This window comes from Amphibalanus amphitrite, unplaced genomic scaffold (genome assembly GCF_019059575.1).
Source record: "Amphibalanus amphitrite isolate SeventyFive unplaced genomic scaffold, NRLGWU_Aamphi_draft 000725F_arrow, whole genome shotgun sequence".
NCBI lineage: Eukaryota > Metazoa > Arthropoda > Thecostraca > Balanomorpha > Balanidae > Amphibalanus > Amphibalanus amphitrite.
Window position 1 is genome coordinate 176,432 of NW_024882219.1, and position 17,706 is coordinate 194,137.

Sequence of the window (17,706 nt, forward strand, 5' to 3'; positions counted from 1 at the left end):
TTTGTTCATTTCGTTGACGTCATTACACGATTACAAAATGATAGACAGATATAACTTTGAATCATTTTTGTCTATGCTGCGCACATTTCACTGTATGTTATTTGCTGCCATATGAAGGATTACTGCTACGATATTTCACTTTATTGTGTCGAACATGGCGATGTCGGTCGGTACTTTTGTGATCATTCCGGCGATTCGGTGGACGGTGCGTGTTGTGTGAGACGGGAAATAATTACATTAATTACATGATTAGGTAGGTAGGTCGACTCAATCACCATAAGCGCAGTTTGTTTAGCGTAGGCTGATTGTAATTGTAGAATATAATTCTTGTAATCAGAATTGCATTTTGGCTGCTGAAATTCAGAGTCGAGGCAAGGTCGATCTTCGAAGTACATAAATACCTACCTCAACCTATTGAAGTATTGATGATCTTCGAACATTTTCAATCAACATTTGCATTGACATTAAAGTTACAAAGAAATGTGAGATTCATATTCATAAGATCATGGAGGTCCATTATCATTATGGTCCATAAAAATGGACCTTGGTTTCCATTTTTCTTCCCAGAGCAAGTTCAGTAAGATATTTCCCATACGTCGTTTAATATCTATTCAGAAACTCACAATTTAATTATTGAAATCACCTTTTTAAGATTTTTATCAAAAAATCACCAGAATTGTAGGTCATCAACCCGTGACGGAAAATAGTGCAGGAAAGATCACGTGCAAATGTTTACCGCACGGCTAGGATAATGCTAAAGGGATATCTCGGCGTATGGGAACATCAAAGTATCCATCCTACACTTGCCTTCTGTTAGCATTTTGTTATACACACATATTAGATAAAGGTACTGAAATTTGTTTGTTTCATGTTAAAACATGTGTTTCAGACTTGTGGGACTTTAGAAGACAGCAAAAATGGTTCAACTAAACCTTGATGCAGTAAAGGAGCCCAAGGGCTTCATGAAGGTCCTTCAATTTGTAAGTATATTGTTTTAAATGTATGCATTTTCATTAATTTTTTAATGTATCTTCACATTACAATTATGTTGATAAGAAAAACTATATTATAAATGTGATAGGGGAGAGGCGGGAGAATTGGGACTTATTTCTCAAGTCATATCTACTGAGGTATTATTTGAAAAGTATTGATGCCAAGCTGTTTTGTGCAGCACCAATAAAAGATAGGCCATTTATCTGCAACATACCATCCTAAAAAACCGAGCTTATGCTGTGGTGTGGTTATGTGTGGAGAAAAACAAAAACACACATTTTGGGGAGGGACACCCGCAGGAGAAAAGGGACAGACACGAGGCTGAATTGGGACACATAAAAATGAGGTATTGGGACAACATTTTTATTCCGAATTATTGATCTGCCTGTGTCTATGAAATCAATTGATACGCTGGAACTTATATTCACCCTATCTGCTTCGTTAAGGCCGGGTTTGTCTTTCACGATCACGACGTTCCCATAAAATGCACAGTTTAAGACTTTTTGGTCTTCGCTTTGATGTATTTATGGTTAGGGGGCGCAGCTGCGACCCCGTCCAAAATATGAAGGTAAATACGCATCTTTTTGTTCCCTTTTACCATTTTCACCATTTGGTGTCCCAATTCTCCCACATCACCGACATATCAAATCATGTATTTTTTGTCTTTGTCAGTTACAGAGCGTGTTCATGCAAACTAGCAATCGCATAAAGACGGCGTTTAGCTAGCATTGTAACATCTTGAAAGAAGGATAGTTTGTCTTGTGCAATACACAGACAACTCAGAATAACACTCGAAAAAACAAGTTTTTTGGTGTTCAGCCAGCACAGCCCAACCGACGGACACAAAAGGGTTGCTGAGGCTTCCGATCGTTGCATGACACATCGAATCAACTGGTAAAGGCAAAAATCGTGCAAGGATGCTGCCCATTTTCTAAATATTGGCGTGTCCCTATTCTCCTGCGTCCCAATTCTCCCGCCTCTCCCCTACTTGAGAATTTGATGAAAAGGCTAAAAATGAAATGGCTTCTTTATAATTTGACTATTACTGTATGCTGTATTAATGTGTTTTAAGTGTGACTTCTATGTCTCTATGACATATGACTGCAGTACATAGTGAATGCGCACTGTGTGCACTTGCATGCCGCTGGTCCGGACGGCGGCGTTCTGTTTCTTTGTCGTTCGTGGTTCGTTCCTACACCAGGTCCCAATCCACTGTACCATTGTCGTGCTGTCGATTTCTAACTCTCGCTATCAGCCGTATCACATTTCAAACACAAGCCGTAAAGACCGGTGTAATAAGCCACAACACCGACATTGTACGGCTTCTTAAATTCGTTCCACGTCGAACCGCACTGCAAGTGCACACTGCACATCCCTATGTTTTGTCGCGTGCAATTTCCGAAAAATACTGTGCCTGTAATTTGCCAGGATTGTTTTCTGGACCGATCCCCATGCCCGTGGCCAAGCCCTGCAGGTCTTGCATGTCCTGCATGTCTTGGCGGAAGTCTGCGGGCAGTATCTGCAATATGAACGACTTTATCTGGTCTCCGGCTATTAAACATTTTAGGTCTCAGTTGCACGTTTCACGTTGCAATCGGTTTCACGCTTCATTGTCGCCGTTAACCAAATAAATCACCACAGAGTTTGAAGCAGCCTCTTCATTCCGTGCGGTATTGAGCGAAAGTCGTAAACGTTATCATCCGACCACGGCATCAAGTTGAATCGGTGGCGCACACTGTGCTGACTGTGCGGAAAGCCGAGTTCTGATAGTTGCCTATGTAAGGGCTACCATTTCAAACACGAATCCCGCTGAATAAGAAAAAAAAATCCTTTAGCTAAATGTGTTTTGCATTTTCGTGCTGATTAGAGCGTTCACGATACCTGACTACGAAAAGCAAATGTGTTCCTATAAGCCGTGTCGTCGATAATATAATCTACTATACCTACTTGTTATGCTATTTTCGTGGATGATTATTTTGACACGTAATCCTTGCACATCACTGTAACGATTCAGCCGGCCAGTCGTGTCCAATTACATTCCTTATCCGTGGAGTAGTGTGTTGTTCGTGACATTACCGGTACTCGGTGTTCGTTCGTTGTGCGCACGGTGCACACCCATTGGTGTCGTCTGAATGCTCTTACATTGTAAAAAATAAATGTTTACGAATTTCCTATTATAGTTATCCGGCCACTTTTCACTAACAAAATGCGAGTAGACTTCACTTTTCACTAAGAAAATGCGAGTAGGCTTCAAGTCTACCTACTTGCATTTTGTTAGTGAAAAGTGGCTGGATAAGTGGATAACTAGGAAATTAGTTGACATGTTTTACAGTGTAATCCTTTTGCGGCAATACAGCAGAGCTTATCATTGTTTTCCTCCCTTTCTTTGTAAGTTTGTTCAATCTCAAATGTGTGCATGTGTTTACAGTTTTGTCCGACCTTTCACTGTCATTCCTTTCCGGCAGTTTTTCGCGATTCTGGCGTTCGCGACCACTACCAGTTTCTCTACGTACTTCACATTTCACGCCAGCATCAAGCCGCCGTGCAACGACACTGGCGCTACCGTGGTGCGACAGGAGGTCAGCTACCCGTTCAGGTAGGCGACTCCGTTAAAGACAGGTAATCATACAAGGCAAACAAGACAGACGATAAAAAGACGGGATGGGTCACAGGTACACGAATGGTAGGCAAGCCAGACAGATTGGCAGGCAAGTCAGGCGGTTAGAACCGACGTACGGCGACGAATGGACGAACGGATCAGAATACCACCACCAGAACAAGTTACACGCCTCGCATGTAGACATGATGGGTTGTTGAACCGTTCACCGAAGCCAAAAGCTCGGCGTGGAAATCCATATCGTCCGGCAGTCGGCACACAATCAGTCACACTGTCAGACCGACTTTGCGCACCGACATATAATATTTACGGCCGAGAGATGCGGCACGCCCGTCCGGCCGTCCGGGCCGGTCGGGATGATTGGTTCAGCTGTCACCGCCCGGCGGTCACCCGTATCGATTGGAGTGTTGTCTGTACCGGCCCCGTCGCCCAGTTGGACCTCTGTGGCGGTCTGGCCAGCGCGCCCCGAATCGGGATCGATGCCGGGACTCGTATAACTGGAGATTTCGGGCCAGAAGCTCTGTGGAGGGCTTGGATCCGAGCGACCTACGGATCAATGATGGACGATTCGAAAACAAGCGTAGTTAGCTACTCCAGATATTTTATGAACAAAGGCACATGTTGGTTTGAACTCTAAGCTACCTACTCTTTCATAGAATCAGCGGATCGTTATTGCTTGTTTTACTTTCGTTGGCCTAAAATACCTTTGGAACTTTGTATATTCGTACGTGAACTTTCTTTATTCTTACTTGAACTTTGAATATTCGTACTTAACCCTATTAGTGGCAGGGGGTTGTTTTCATCCACCCCTCAGGTTTTTCGGGAATATCTCCGAAACCGCTGAAGCTACGATGCTGAAATTTTCTGACTTTTCCTAAAACTAAATTGGGCACATTCCCTGAAAATTTCAAGTTCATAACTTTACCAGGGGCGGCTCCAGAGCACTGGGCATTGGGGGGTCCTATTCGTGAAGCGAGTCATTTGGGCGAAGATCACGATGCTGATGTATTATGACTGTATGCACCAGTTTTACAAACAGTGAATGAAATGTATCATGTGATAACATATACAAAGTTATTGTGCATCCTCTTTTGACACGTTTTTGCTCTAATAGGCGGATCCAGGCGTCCAAAAAGGGGGGGTTATGTTTTACCTCCCAACATAGGTGCCCTGACACCGCCTATGCATGACCAATACAATTGTAGTCGTTCTCTCATAAGAAAATTGTAACATAACAAGACCATTTATACCACCCTTTTTAGAAACAGTACCAACAAAAACCTTATTAACTATACTTTTTGTGTACCCCCAATCTCAATGATCTGTATCCGCCTATGATTTTTGAAAATGCATATTTTTAGGATCCATGTGAATTCCTGGTTCATTCTCTATCGGTCGGCAAAAGTTGCGTTAAGATTGGTTCAGAAACCTGGCCGTGATAAACAGTCTAAAATGTATCTGCAATTTGCCCGTTTTTACCCCCCTCTTCCCCCTATTGACATTTTTTTAATTTTTATTTTTTAGAAATGTAGATCACGTTGAGCGAAATCGAATGCCGTTTGAATTTTGAAAATCGGCCCGTTAGATCTCGAGATATCAAGGGGGGGGGGGGGTCGTAAACAGCCCCCCCCCCCGCCACTAATAGGGGTAGCCAGGAGCCTGCTACTAATAGGGTTAAATAATAGATCAGAAAAGACATCGTTGAGCCTCTCAGTCTTTGTTACTTATGAAATAAGCTATAATTTATCCGCGCAAATACAATGGGGCATCGAATGTCGCGCCATACTCGATACTAATGGTAATGTTTATTTTATCGCCCATTTGCCGCCAGGCTGGACACCGTGATACAAGAGAAGCAGCTGTGCACCCAGCCGGCAGTCGAAGGCCGGTTCCACTTTCAGACGGACACCTCATCGGACGCCGAGTTTTTCGTGGCCATCGGCGTCATCTGCATGCTGTACTCGATGGCCGCGCTGGCCGGATACACCCTATACGGAGAGCGCTACTCGGAGAGCGACTCGCTCCCCACCGCGGTGAGTCGGTTGTTGCGCACGAGGGAGGCGTGGGTGTGGGACGGGTCCGGGTTGAGGTGGTAATTTTATGCTCATTGTACCGCGTTATATTTATGGCGTGATTCCGATCTGAATTTGTATGCATTTGCAACGTGAAGCTATTCCTTCACACTTCAAACTACGTATTTTACAACGCAATGGTAGGCAAAAAAGGAAAGAAAGGCAAAGGAAAGGCAGCTATCTTTTGGATTTACCGGAATAAATGATTTTGCTATAAACATTGACAGAAGAAAAAGGACGGTTGATATGAGGGTAAAGCAAGACTGGTTTAGAGTTCAAGTGTTTAGTAACGACGGTGTTTCAGTGACGCTCTGCGGCTTCGAGCGATATCTAATCAGTGAATCAGGGCTTGGTTCACCGGTGAGTCAGTTGTAAGATGTGGATTATGTGTAGCTGTTCCGCTATCGTAACATGATATTGTACGACATACGGACAGTGTTTAGGATGGGAAACAGCGTCTTCTGTTATTCCTCTTCCCCTAGCCAACGCATATTGCGTTCGAAGCAAAATCATTTCTGATGAAGAAGTGTCTAAATTGTTTAGTACCCTTCCGGGTCCCTGATATCTCCTCGCCCTCTGACGGTTTAAGGGGTCCATATCTCGGCGTTTTCTGACGCTCGCGATCCGGCAGGATTTCCTGCTTCACGGCCTGCTGGCCTTCCTGTGGCTGTGCGCCGCCTCGGCGTGGGCGGCCGGCGCCGGCACCCTAAAGGACGGCTGCAACCCAGAGGTCTGGATGGACCAGGTGTGCAAGGGCAACGTCACCTGCACATTCGAGAGCGGCGACTTCAAGGGCTCCTTCGGAAAGCTGAATATCTCACTGGTGAGTTGAAGCCGGCCTGGATATCTTGTCTTGAAGGAGAAACAGAGGACTTTGGATTACGATTAATGCTTACGATAGGCCGCAGTCACAAGCTTCTAAATGCCGAACTCTTGAAGAGAAAGTACATTTATACAACATTGTTCTAATGTTTTTGGGCTCATCACAGGACTTCTGTGTTGAGTTTGCTCGGCTTGCGAAAACCTGCTGTTGAAATGTGTTGCGGAAAATTCGTTAAAGCCACACTAAAGTGCTTTGTATAATTCAGGATGAGTCGTCACTTTAAAATCAGATCACAATGACCGAGCCATGTATTTCCGTCCGCTCCACAGCTGTTTGGTTTCCTGAACACGTTCCTGTGGGCGTCCAACATGTGGTTCCTCTACAAGGAGACGCCGTGGTTCCGGGGTAACCAGCAGGCCGCCCCGCCCGCCGGCGACGTCGGTAACATCTAGTGGGTCCGCCGAAGCACGGAGACGCGTCTACTCACCGACCAGCGGGGCCCGCCCGACTGGCGGGGTTCGTTTCTGGAGCGGTGCTGGGCAGTGAGAGGTGCCGTGAGGTGAGCTGTGCCCAGGAAGCTACCCGAGGCGCGCTGTGTGTTAACCGAGGGCTTACGTTTGCCGGCTGGGTGGTCGGAGGACGCGACAGTGGAGCCAAGTGACGACGAGTGGCTGGGACCGTACTAACGGTGTAGGGCTTGAGGGATGCGTCTCGTTAAAATTTGATCGGAAAATGTCCGGAAAGTGATTCATATCCACAGTCAGTCTTGTGCGCGTTATGGGATTGCCGTGTCCCCGCGCACTCAGTTCGGTTAAGTTATTATTACGAAGACAACCGCGGTGTTCGGTGGGTGTTGTGGGGTGTCGTCTAGTGCCGTGCCTGCAGTGAAAAGGTTGAAAGTGTTATTTTGTTACAGCTGAAAATTTGTGTATCGGTGTTGGCGCTCCGTGTAGATGCAATCCGTGCGCACATCTTGTGTCCGATGCCGCGCACGGAGCTTCTCATAATCGACGCGTGGTGTGTTTCAAACTTGCTGTGCGTGCCACTTCCATATTTGTGAGCTTTCGGGTTGGGTATTTTGGCTTTTCTCATGGCCAGAGTCTAGTCTGCTGGGAATCTATTCATTTCAGCAGTATCGTAATCGTCAGGATCTGTACATTGCTGCGAACAAATAGTCAACGTAGCACGATGTAACACAAGGGCTTTGCATAAACTGTAACTGCCACTGAGCGATTGTTTGTGGGCGTTGTTGTTCGTTTGGAACCGGGCTGTCCCCGCCTATGTCCCTATTCGTGGTGTGCTACGGGAAACGTCCAATAACCAGTGCCAGTGTTGAGCAAAATGTAACGCCACATTGACTATATTAGCCCGTACCTACTACTGAGTATAATAAACGCTATTTTCGTGCCAGTCATTCTTCTAGGTATTTTGCCAACCAAGCACGCCGGGAACGGGTCCTATCATAAATGTGAATGTTCTTGTAATTTATGCTTGTAATTTATACACCGTCATTTATTCTTATTGCCCCCCCCCCCTCCCCCAAAAAAGTCTGGACCTGTCCTCTGCAGATCCTGTCGGGGGTTTCAGTGATTGGAAGTACTGCCGCTTGGTGGCGACACCAGCTGGGACGTCCATCATGGGACCAGCTTGGGGCACCCTCTCGTGATGTAGCTTGTGTTTTGTACCCTCGTTCTGATTCCTGTTTGTAGGACGCTGCTGCCATACCATAACCTTCATATGTAGGTAGGTGCTACATACATCTTCCACGAGCGATCAAAAGCGAGCGGACTCGACCTCAGGGTTTGAGGCTCGAGCCAGTAGAGGTGTCAAAGCGGCCACGACCTCGAAGGCTCGGGTCGCGCTAACGGTACTTGAGTGAAGAAGCGAGGGTCGGCAACAGGCTGTACGAAAGATTGCGTTTCACGGTTCGTGGAGTAACGGAACACCAATTTGGTGTCATCCCTCATTAACCTTTGAGCTCTGCCATTAGCAGTTAGCACCGAGGTGAGTAATGCATACCGGCTAGTTTTGCAGGTTCACAGTTGTCGGGAATGTAACTATTACGATGTGCCTAGCGGTAAAGAAGTATTTTTTCTTTAAATTTAGAATTTTTTTTTTGTAATAATATCAATTTTGCTCATTAAACCAATACAAAACATATTACGATGAATATATACTACAAACGTGCTAAAAACAAAACTTGTCATTGGAAATAAAAACAATTTTTATCTAAAATTAACAACAGACCGCCAGGTGGCGCTACAACTGCAGATGCATTTAGCAGTTTTCAGCGACTGTGATTTTGCCGCGTGCGGCAAAAATGTGAATTTGCGATATTTTGCCGGTTTTACCCATCAGATTTGTTATTGAATTGATGTAGATTAATTTTCGGAACACTTGTTTGGAATTTCTTAGCTCATTTTGCTCATTTCAGCATTTTACAAAGGGAAACGTGATGAAACTGCTTTTACGGTAGGTACCTACCTATATATTGCCTCAAAGTAGATTAAAATCATGGGATGCATGTAGATGTGATTGGGTCCTGGGTCTATTTATTGTGTGTCCAATTACATAACTATTGATGAGACAGTTAATTTTAACAATTGATGAAATGCCACTAATATTCTTGTGATTTTTCAGTCATCAGTGGCCATTCTGATTCACAAAAGCATTTTAATTTAAATATTGAGCCCATCTCTTTGAACTGTGAGTTCAAATTAAAATGTGAGAAACATCCATTCATTCCAAATTTCAATGTCAGTTGTGCATTCATAAGCATGTTGATTTGAGTTGGCCTGTCCCATAGCTCAGCTGGTACAGTCTCACTACTCCCGGAAGTGAGAGCCTAGGTTTGAGGTTCAGGCCGTATGGCACTTGATATTTGAGACTCCTGACAGGGATGGTTTGAGGTTGGTGGGAGCAGCAAGCAGCTGCAGCCAGTTGAAGTCAGTTGAGCGGGACAGGCCATGTGGGCTTTAAAGGGCACTTAAACCTTTGGCATTTAAAATCCTGATATGTGGAAACATGTGATCAGATGGTAGGGGTTGGGGTATATGCAGCAAGGTCTGCTTAGCATGGATGGGTGCAAAATGACCTCGTAGTCGGCGCGCCCCTAACCCCCAACAAACAAACAAACTGCCTAGCATGGGCCCTGGCTCCATCAATCCATCCATTCAAACATTCTGATTCAGCTATTTTTTTATTGTGAATTATATTTTGCTAGTGCTAATCGTACAGGTCATTGAAATGTAAGTTAATGTAAGCTATACTTTGATATATATCAGAGTATTTATTTACCATTCAAACAAATCATTCCAAATTTTACCTATGTTTCAAATTTGAGCACGTTAGTATTTCTTTCAGCTAAAACTAGAGCTTAGTATTTTGTGGCATTATTTGAAAAAGGAAATCAGATGTAGATGCTCTCAATCCACATCCAGGAGGCAGCATATATAATTAAATGCTATTTTCTTTTCTTTTTTAATTTGACAATGGATTATCTATTTACTCAAGCAAGCTTACTGCCATATGTGCCTTCAGGCCTTATCAATGCTTCAGGCTATTGCTGATGCTTTTTGTCTTGTGGATCTAAAATTCTTGTAATTGAAAGTCCTTTCCTCCCACAGTCTGCCAGCACAACATACTCGTAGGTGCCTGTGACCGCTGCAATGGAGGCGGGGGCGCCGGCCGAGCTGGGCGAGCCGACCAGCTCTGACCCGCTGGTGGCTCAGCTGCACCGCGCCGTGCTCGCCGACCAGCCGCGCCGCGTACGCCGCGTCCTAGCGCGCGGCTGCCGCCCGGACGCCGTCAACACAGCGGGCCAGACGCCGCTGTTCTGCGCAGCATTCAGCGCGCGCCGCGCCGCCGTCGGTGAGCTGCTGCGGCGCGGCGCCGACCCCAACGCGCGCTGCGACGGCGGCTACACGGCCGTCCACGGCGCGTGCTACGCTGGCCGACTGCGCGTGCTGCGCCGACTGCTCGAGTGTGGCGGAGACCTGCGCCTGCACGACCTGGCCGGGCGGCGACCGGCCGACTGGGCGCGTCTCCAGCCGGACCCGCTGCGGCGCCGGCGCGTGCTGCAGCTGATCGAGACGGCGCGGCTGGCGGCGCTGACACCCAGCGGTCGGGACATGCTAGTGGAACGCTCCAACAGCTTTTCTGCCGGGACCGGTGGTGTGCGCACCCTACTGCGTCGGCTGATGCCTCGCGAGACCCCGCGCCGCGCCGCCGCCGCTGCCGCGGATGAGGTGGACCTCGCTGAGCTGGCTCGCTCGGTTCAGTCGGTGGGTTTCGGCGCAGTGTACTACGGAGGCGGCGAGGCGGGTCCCGGCGCCTTGGCCGTCCTCCCCCTGGCCACTGAGCGAAGCCTGGAGCCGGACCGGGGCGCACGCGGCTACCCACTCGGCGCCTACACGGAGATGGCAGCGCGTATGTTCCTGGGCACGCCCGTGTCCGTGCGCCGGATGGTGGAACGCCCTCCGCCAGGCGCTCAGAAAGACCTGCTGATTGCCGAACTGGAGTCGGCGCGGCGGCTTCACCACCCGGGTCTGCTTCTGCTGATGGCTGTCTGCCCGTCGGAGAACCTGGACGCGGTGACGCTCGTGTTTGAGCGCGTGCCGCTCGGCTCTCTGCACCACTGCCGGTACACGTGCGGGCTGCGACTGGCGCACACCGCCGCTGCCGAACTGCTGCTGCAAGTGTGCGCCGCGCTGCAGTTCATGCACGCGGCGCGCTGGCTGCACTGCGCCGTCACCTCACACGCGGTGCAGCTGCTCACGCCCGCACACGCCAAACTCGGCTGTTTGGAACACGCTCTACAAGTATCCTCTGGCCCGCCTCGGCCGCAGAAACGGCTGCTGGCCTGCCGCGCCGAGGGAGCGCTCTACAACTGGCTGGCACCCGAGGTACTCCGGGACGGTGTCCCCACCGAAATGGCCGACACGTACTCGTTCTGTACGCTCATTTGGGAGCTGATCCACGGCGAGGTGCCGTGGGACGGTCTCGGTGTGGATGAGATCAGCGAGCAGGCTGCGGTCGGCGGCTGCGCGCTGGCGATCAGTCCCGAGCTCTGCCCGGTCATCCTACGAGACGTGCTGGAACTGGGCCTGCGTGCCGACCCGCAGAAGAGAGATCTACACCTGGACGAAGCCAAGTTCATGTTGACGAACCTCCGCGACGGCGTACAGAGGAGTCGATCGAAGGTCTCATCTGCCCCGGTCGGTCAGACCCCGCTGGCTCGACCTGTGACCCCTGCCAGTCGACCCATGACTCCTGCCAGTCGCCCGGCCACGCCAGCCTCCACGGGTCGCCGTCTGAAGCCGCCGGCGCCGGCGCCGCCGCGACACGTGACCCCTGCGCGGCTCTCCCGCACGCTGTCTCCCGACGCATTGCGTCCGCCGGCCGGCCGCGAGCCGTCGCGTCAGGCGCGCACTCTGGACACGTCCTACTCTGAGCATCGCACCTCTGTCTTCACTACCGGAACCTCAAATGCCGCCGCCGCTGCTACTGACGACGCCGACACCGACCCGTACACGGGTCTGCGCCGGACGGCCACACCCCGTATGCACCTTCGGAGTGCCACCTGGCAGACCCGACAACCCAGCCCGACCTCCAGCTGGAAGGAGGCGACCGCCATCAAACCTGCCAGCCACCGTCTCACTCGTCACGGCTCATCGTGTTCCCTGAACCGTCGGCAGGCGGCGTGTGCGAACGGCACTGCCGCCTCGCCCTGGCCGCCGGCGGAGTGGGACGGGGACACGCCGCCTGCCGGTCGCAGGAGGATCGGCTCGCCGCGTCAGCACAGCGTCAGCTTGGACGGACAGGTACCGGAGTGGAGGGCGGTCGCCGGAGATAGGGTTGCGGCCGAGGCACCGAGGGTGGTGGAGAGGTCTGCGCTGGGGGCACGGTTGAAGGCGGGAAGGACGACACACGAGGATGTCACCGGTGGCTTTTCGATCACGACTATCCTTTGGTCCCTGCACCGCGTCTTCGTGCTAAATCTCGCACTGAAATCCTTCGCCCATCATTCTTTGAGTTCGTTTTTCCTTCAATGTATAGGTACCAGTGCATGCACACAGCTTGCAGACCGTAGTTAGCTAGACATAATAAAAAAGGTGAGTGCTGGATATGACAGTGCAATTTTCAAAGTATAATTGTTTAGGTATAGGTTCTTAGTACTGGAGTTATTTTATCATTATCATCCAGTTAATTTAATATGAATGTAGAAAGGAAGGTCATTTACTTTTTCATGTTGGTAAATGACCAATTTATTATTGTCAAAAGCGCCAGCATACCATCTAACAATTTTAGATAAAATCCCGACTAGCTGGTCAGTGTAGCTCTAGCTGCACTGTTACTCAGTACACACTCATCTGTACTTATCTGCACCCGGTTGACCGTCGATTGGTAAGTACTTTGCATCTGAGCTGAGCATGCGCCGCAGGTAGGTACTAAGCATTCTGCAGTTATTAGCTACCTAACCCACGGTAGGTATGTGAAGCGCATGTGATCTACCTTCCCTGGCACGTAACCAAGCATTAACGTGGCGACAACTAATGTCCGCATGCTGGCTCCATTTTTGCCTGATCTGCCACTTAATCGCACCTAACCGTGTTAGCAATGTTGTCATTTGTTTGTCCTGAATAATATCCTGGTTCATTTGCATACCGTTTTCCTTACTCATTTTGATTGTGTCGCTACAGCGTCCGTTGTTTTTGCCGTCATTGTCATTATCTTGCTGGTTTGTTTATATCAGTTGTCCCCCGTCTTCCTTCTGTTCCTTCCGCAAGCCGAGTTTGTTGTCTGACCTTTGCACATACTTCACATTCCTCCCCCGCGTCTTTCCGCTTTGTTTTCCCCCAGCGGTTTCGTCGTCACCTTTGACTCATGTTGACAAATGCCCACTTAAAGCTCCATGTCTTTTCTAGTGGCTGTGAGTGTTTCCTGACCTCTGATCCCTGTTCACAGCCCCCTCCCTTTACCCTCCAGCGACCGTTTGCCGACCTCTGTCCCTGGCATTCTCCCCTGATTGATCGTTCTCTGACCTCTGTTGCCGGTTCCGTAGCCACCCGTGCCCTCCCACCGTCGCCTGTCTGACCTCTGCCCGGGGTGGCTCGCAGGCGCCGCGTCCTCCCCGGTTCAGTCCCAGTCCGCCGTTGGTGTGCAGTCTGGGTCAGCTGATGGCCCAGCTGGACATGGACCACCTGTTTCCGCCGCTGCACGGCCACTCCCAGACGGCCGGCGGCCAGGAGAGGGCCCCGGCCGACCGGTCCCGGCCGCCGCCCTCCTCAGCTGCGGCCGCCGCTCCCCAGCCGCGGCCAGCGGCCGCCGCCCGCACCGTCCAGGTCCGATCCGTCGTCAATCGCACCTCCCTGTCAGTCATTGATGAATGATAAATCATTGTGTTTCTCCTGTCATAAGATGTGTTTCTCATGTTTTCCCTGATTTGAGCTCATCATCTTGTCCTTATTTTACGGCACAAGTCCTTTTATCCTCGACTCGTTTTATCTCGGTTAAATTCAACTCCTTACGTGCCCAAAAATGCTCGATACGTTCAGCTTTTCTGCACAGCGTTCGCTATACCAACCCAAGTTACATGCAAATCGCTCTTTCGCCGAATAACCCTCGTCCGGTTTGGTTATTTGTGTGAGTAAACCGCAGGCTTTACACGCATGTCGTTCACTCTGTTTCCTTTGCACTGCATCCATTTGTTGCACTCCCAAGACCGGTCCATTTAGTCTTTTTAGTCCATTTCGTTCCTGGTAACCATTAAACCCTTAAATGTGTTAACCTGTAGCCAATTATTTGATATTTTAACCGTCGTAATTAATTTCAGGGTATTGTAGTGATTCCTGTATCGGATACTTTATTTGCAGATAACAGTCTGAAAACTGCTTGCAATGCAACGGAATGTGTTTGATGAGTTTGACTAACTTGGTTTGGAGTCGCTAATTCAGTTTGGTTGCTGTTTAATTTCATAGCCTGACCACTAGCATTCGCATAGCTTCGCATCCGGCTCATCGTGGTGATTTAGCGCGCCTAATTCGCCGGCATGACCCGCGCTTCCGTGCGTCGTTTCAGAACAACTCACCCGTGACGGTGCCGCGTCCGGCTGCCGACCGCCGCCGTCCCGACCACCTCCGTCCCGCCCCCGCCCGATCCTACGGCTCAGCGGAGGCGCGCGGCGCCGACCGCGGCACGCGCTCCCTGCCGCGCCTGGCGCCTCTGATCTCCGACCCGCGCGGAGTGACCCGCGGCCGGCCCGGCGCCGGCGCCGCCGGTCCCGGCCCGTCGGCGGCCGGCCCGTGGCGCCGGCGGGAGATGGAGGTGCAGGCGTCGGCGGCCGTCACCGACACAGCGAGCCAGACCACCTCCGGGCAGCGGACCGGCCGCTGGCCGACAGAGAGTAGCAGCAGTAACGGGCCCGGCCGGAACAGCAGCTCGGGAACTGCTCCCAGCAGCACCAGCACCAGTGGTAACGGCGGACACGTGTTTACCAGTAACGGCAGCGGCAGTAACGGGCAGACCCAGACCAGCACGGAACCCACTCAGACCAGCAGCTCGGAACCCACACAGACCAGCAGCACAGAGCCTACGCAGACCAGCAGCGGTCAGATGACTAACGGTACCTCTGGCTCCGTGCCCAACCACAGCCACCACGTGAGCACCAGTCAGGCTACCACTCAGACGGTCCGCAGCAGCACGGCACAGTCGACCATCTCCAGTGACGAGCAGATGGTCTCCTACAGTAAACAGAACTTCGCGGCGCGGCGCGAGTTCTTCAGCGGTCGCTGCGGCGGTGGCAGCACGTCGCACAGTCAGTCGGACAGTGCGCTGAGACTACCGCAGGGTGTGAAACTGAACCCGGCTCTGATGTTGGTGCGCGACCCGCCGGCGCCGGCTGCCCCATCGGCCGGCGCGCCGCCTATGGACACTTCATCCCCGACTGCGAGTCGAGCTCTGCTGCTTGGTCAGCCGCGGCCATTCCAGCGCCCCGCCGGCGCCGCCACAGTGACTCGTGTACCGTACACGTCTCCGGGAGCCTCGCGTCGGGCGGAGGAAACGTCGGAAACCCCTGCTGAGCAAAACTCAGACCGCGATCAACCAGCTTCCTCTGCCGCTACCGTCTCGGCGGTGACATCCACCCCGCACAAACCTGCAGGAGCGCAGCCCGAACCACCAGCCGTGTCGTCTCTCTCATCTGGTACCCCAAACAGCGGCGCGGCCGGCCACCGACTAAACGTCACCTTCCGCGCCGAGGTGCTCGAATTCTCTGCGCCGACGCCGCCGGACGAACCTCTGCCCTCCCCGCCCGAGTCACCCTGCCCGGCTGCTTCTGATGACGAGCGGTGCTACTATGATGATGATCTTGCAAGTCCGGACGCTCCTCCGCCCCACTTACAACTCCTAGAGCAGGATCTACCCGATCCTCCGCCCTCACCACCGCTGCATCCGCCGCCTTACGCTGCGTGTCTGGACGACGGCGGGCGGGCGTCGCCGCTGAGTATGGAATTACCGAGCAGTGCGGCAGGAAGTGAGCTGGACGACCTCCCCGCGCTGGGACTGGGAGCTGATGAGCTAGACGGAATGGCCGATCTGGATGATGAGCTCACCGATCCTCTGACGCCTCTGCATGTCTCTGAGAGCGGTGAGAGTGACGATGAGCCGACCCTGGCGACGGTGACCGGTCCGAGAGACCGCCGAGGTCGTGAGGGATCGCCCTGTATCACCAGTTCTGAGACGACGCGTTCGGACGGCAGCCGTGTGCGTCTGTTCGAGGTCTCCTGCGAGCGCGGGTTCGAGACCCAGGTGGAGACGTGTGCCAGTCAGGATGGCCAGTGCACGGTGACGTGTACGAATACGAACCTGAACAGCGGATCGACAGAGACCTACCGGCAGACGGTGTCGGCCGACCAGGTGCAGACGCAGATCGTCGTGGCTGACAGATAGAGCGTCGTCAGCGGCAGAGGGGACTTCGTCGACGACAGGTGAAGCGTCTTTACCGGAGTGTCAAAACCGACATATGATTTGTCGGTGTTGCTGGAGATGGCATTTGGTGCGGAAATCTGGATAGAGAAGAGGCAAACCTTGGATCTGAAGTGTAAGATGAAATGGTAAAGGAACAGAGTAGAGTGTTGTGATGAATTACGCACGCAGCTATACCGTGCAAAAGCAGCAGGGTTGATTGGGCATTTGGAATCTGCCTCTGTCTTCCATGACATCGGGTCCATTTCATACAGTAACGTGTGTGTGTGTGTGTGCTGAACGCTGCCAAAAGTGTGCCGACTGGGGAATCTCGCGTTAATCTCAGTGGTGCGTGTCCATGAGTTTTACCAATAGCGCACAGGGTTTTCACTAGTGGCTCTGTTAGCGGTGACGGGCGGGTGTGTCCGCGTGTGGTTCCTCGCGGGGAGTTGTGCTCTATCTGGCGACGGTCATTCGTCGCTCAGTGGCGTTTGGCGGCCGGGGTTCCTGTTGTCGCGTGTAATCCGGCCTTTCGCCAACGGTACCGTCCAAGTGAGTGTCTTCCTTGGTGCGCGGGACGTTTTCCCATGGAATGATGTACCGGACCTGCCTAATGGATGTAAGAGTCGAGGCGGGATTCGGGTTGAGAGGTGCACTGCACAAGCACGGATGACGTAATCTGAGGATATTTTAGCTGTGATTAGAACAGTAGCACCGTAGATGTGCTTGTTCGCCATTCCAAATTCTAGTGCACGCTTGTTGCAAAGAGGTAGCTTGTGAGACTTGAGAGCTGCTAGGCCGTAGACCTGCCATGATTTGTGATCCCAAAGATCGTATAGGAACAATCGATGACATTAGAAAAGACATCACGCTAGCCTAGTACATCGTTGATTGCATTTGCGCTTTTACGTTCGGGGCTGTAAATATGTTTTTGCAATACCAAAGACGCCGAGAATCTCGCTTGATTAGACGTGTTGTAGTTACTCCAGTATTAATGTTCTGTTCACTCATTTTTATTCCTTGTTTTTTAGTTCGTTCGCTCAGCCATAGCCTTGCTAATGTTGAGGGACACGCAATAGTTGATATTATTTTTGTTACACAATCAAATTTTAATAAACATCAAGATGAATGTAATTGTTTCAGCGCTCCGTGATACCTACTGTCTTGCGAAAACTCTGGAAACCTATGGCGGATGTTGATAAGTGGGATTTATGGGGTCAGAAAATGTCTGGCCTGTC

General features: G+C 51.0%; 2 protein-coding genes across 11 annotated transcripts; both read left to right on the forward strand.

Moving 5' to 3' along the window:
* The first annotated feature begins 137 nt into the window (after positions 1 to 137).
* LOC122365248 (synaptophysin-like protein 2) lies at positions 138 to 7,915 on the forward strand. 9 transcript variants are annotated; one of them, XM_043336276.1, is made up of 6 exons: positions 138 to 166; positions 890 to 980; positions 3,459 to 3,589; positions 5,442 to 5,643; positions 6,314 to 6,505; positions 6,835 to 7,915. In XM_043336276.1, exons 2-6 carry the CDS (start codon positions 918 to 920, stop codon positions 6,955 to 6,957), a joined length of 711 nt encoding a protein of 236 aa, XP_043192211.1. In that variant the 5' UTR covers positions 138 to 166; positions 890 to 917; the 3' UTR covers positions 6,958 to 7,915. The 9 variants fall into 9 exon arrangements, with proteins under 9 accessions (XP_043192211.1, XP_043192210.1, XP_043192212.1 ...); XM_043336275.1 differs by having other exon boundaries at positions 143 to 205; XM_043336277.1 differs by lacking the exon at positions 138 to 166 and adding an exon at positions 184 to 253.
* An 863-nt stretch (positions 7,916 to 8,778) lies between these two features.
* On the forward strand, positions 8,779 to 17,597 carry LOC122365252 (flocculation protein FLO11-like). 2 transcript variants are annotated; one of them, XM_043336282.1, is made up of 4 exons: positions 8,779 to 8,977; positions 10,132 to 12,327; positions 13,624 to 13,848; positions 14,585 to 17,597. In XM_043336282.1, exons 2-4 carry the CDS (start codon positions 10,174 to 10,176, stop codon positions 16,451 to 16,453), a joined length of 4,248 nt encoding a protein of 1,415 aa, XP_043192217.1. In that variant the 5' UTR covers positions 8,779 to 8,977; positions 10,132 to 10,173; the 3' UTR covers positions 16,454 to 17,597. The 2 variants fall into 2 exon arrangements, with proteins under 2 accessions (XP_043192217.1, XP_043192218.1); XM_043336283.1 differs by lacking the exon at positions 13,624 to 13,848 and having other exon boundaries at positions 8,795 to 8,977.
* Positions 17,598 to 17,706: the final 109 nt, after the last annotated feature.

Excerpts from the sequence above, each read along its gene's own strand:
- LOC122365252 (XM_043336282.1), top strand. The coding sequence starts at position 10,174 with ATGGAGGCGGGGGCGCCGGCCGAGCTGGGCGAGCCGACCAGCTCTGAC. Across the intron at positions 12,328-13,623 it reads GCGTCAGCTTGGACGGACAG|GCGCCGCGTCCTCCCCGGTT; the intron begins GTACCGGAGTGG and ends GGTGGCTCGCAG. Across the intron at positions 13,849-14,584 it reads CCGCCGCCCGCACCGTCCAG|AACAACTCACCCGTGACGGT; the intron begins GTCCGATCCGTC and ends GCGTCGTTTCAG.
- LOC122365248 (XM_043336276.1), top strand. The coding sequence starts at position 918 with ATGGTTCAACTAAACCTTGATGCAGTAAAGGAGCCCAAGGGCTTCATG. Across the intron at positions 981-3,458 it reads TCATGAAGGTCCTTCAATTT|TTTTTCGCGATTCTGGCGTT; the intron begins GTAAGTATATTG and ends CCTTTCCGGCAG. Across the intron at positions 5,644-6,313 it reads GCGACTCGCTCCCCACCGCG|GATTTCCTGCTTCACGGCCT; the intron begins GTGAGTCGGTTG and ends GCGATCCGGCAG.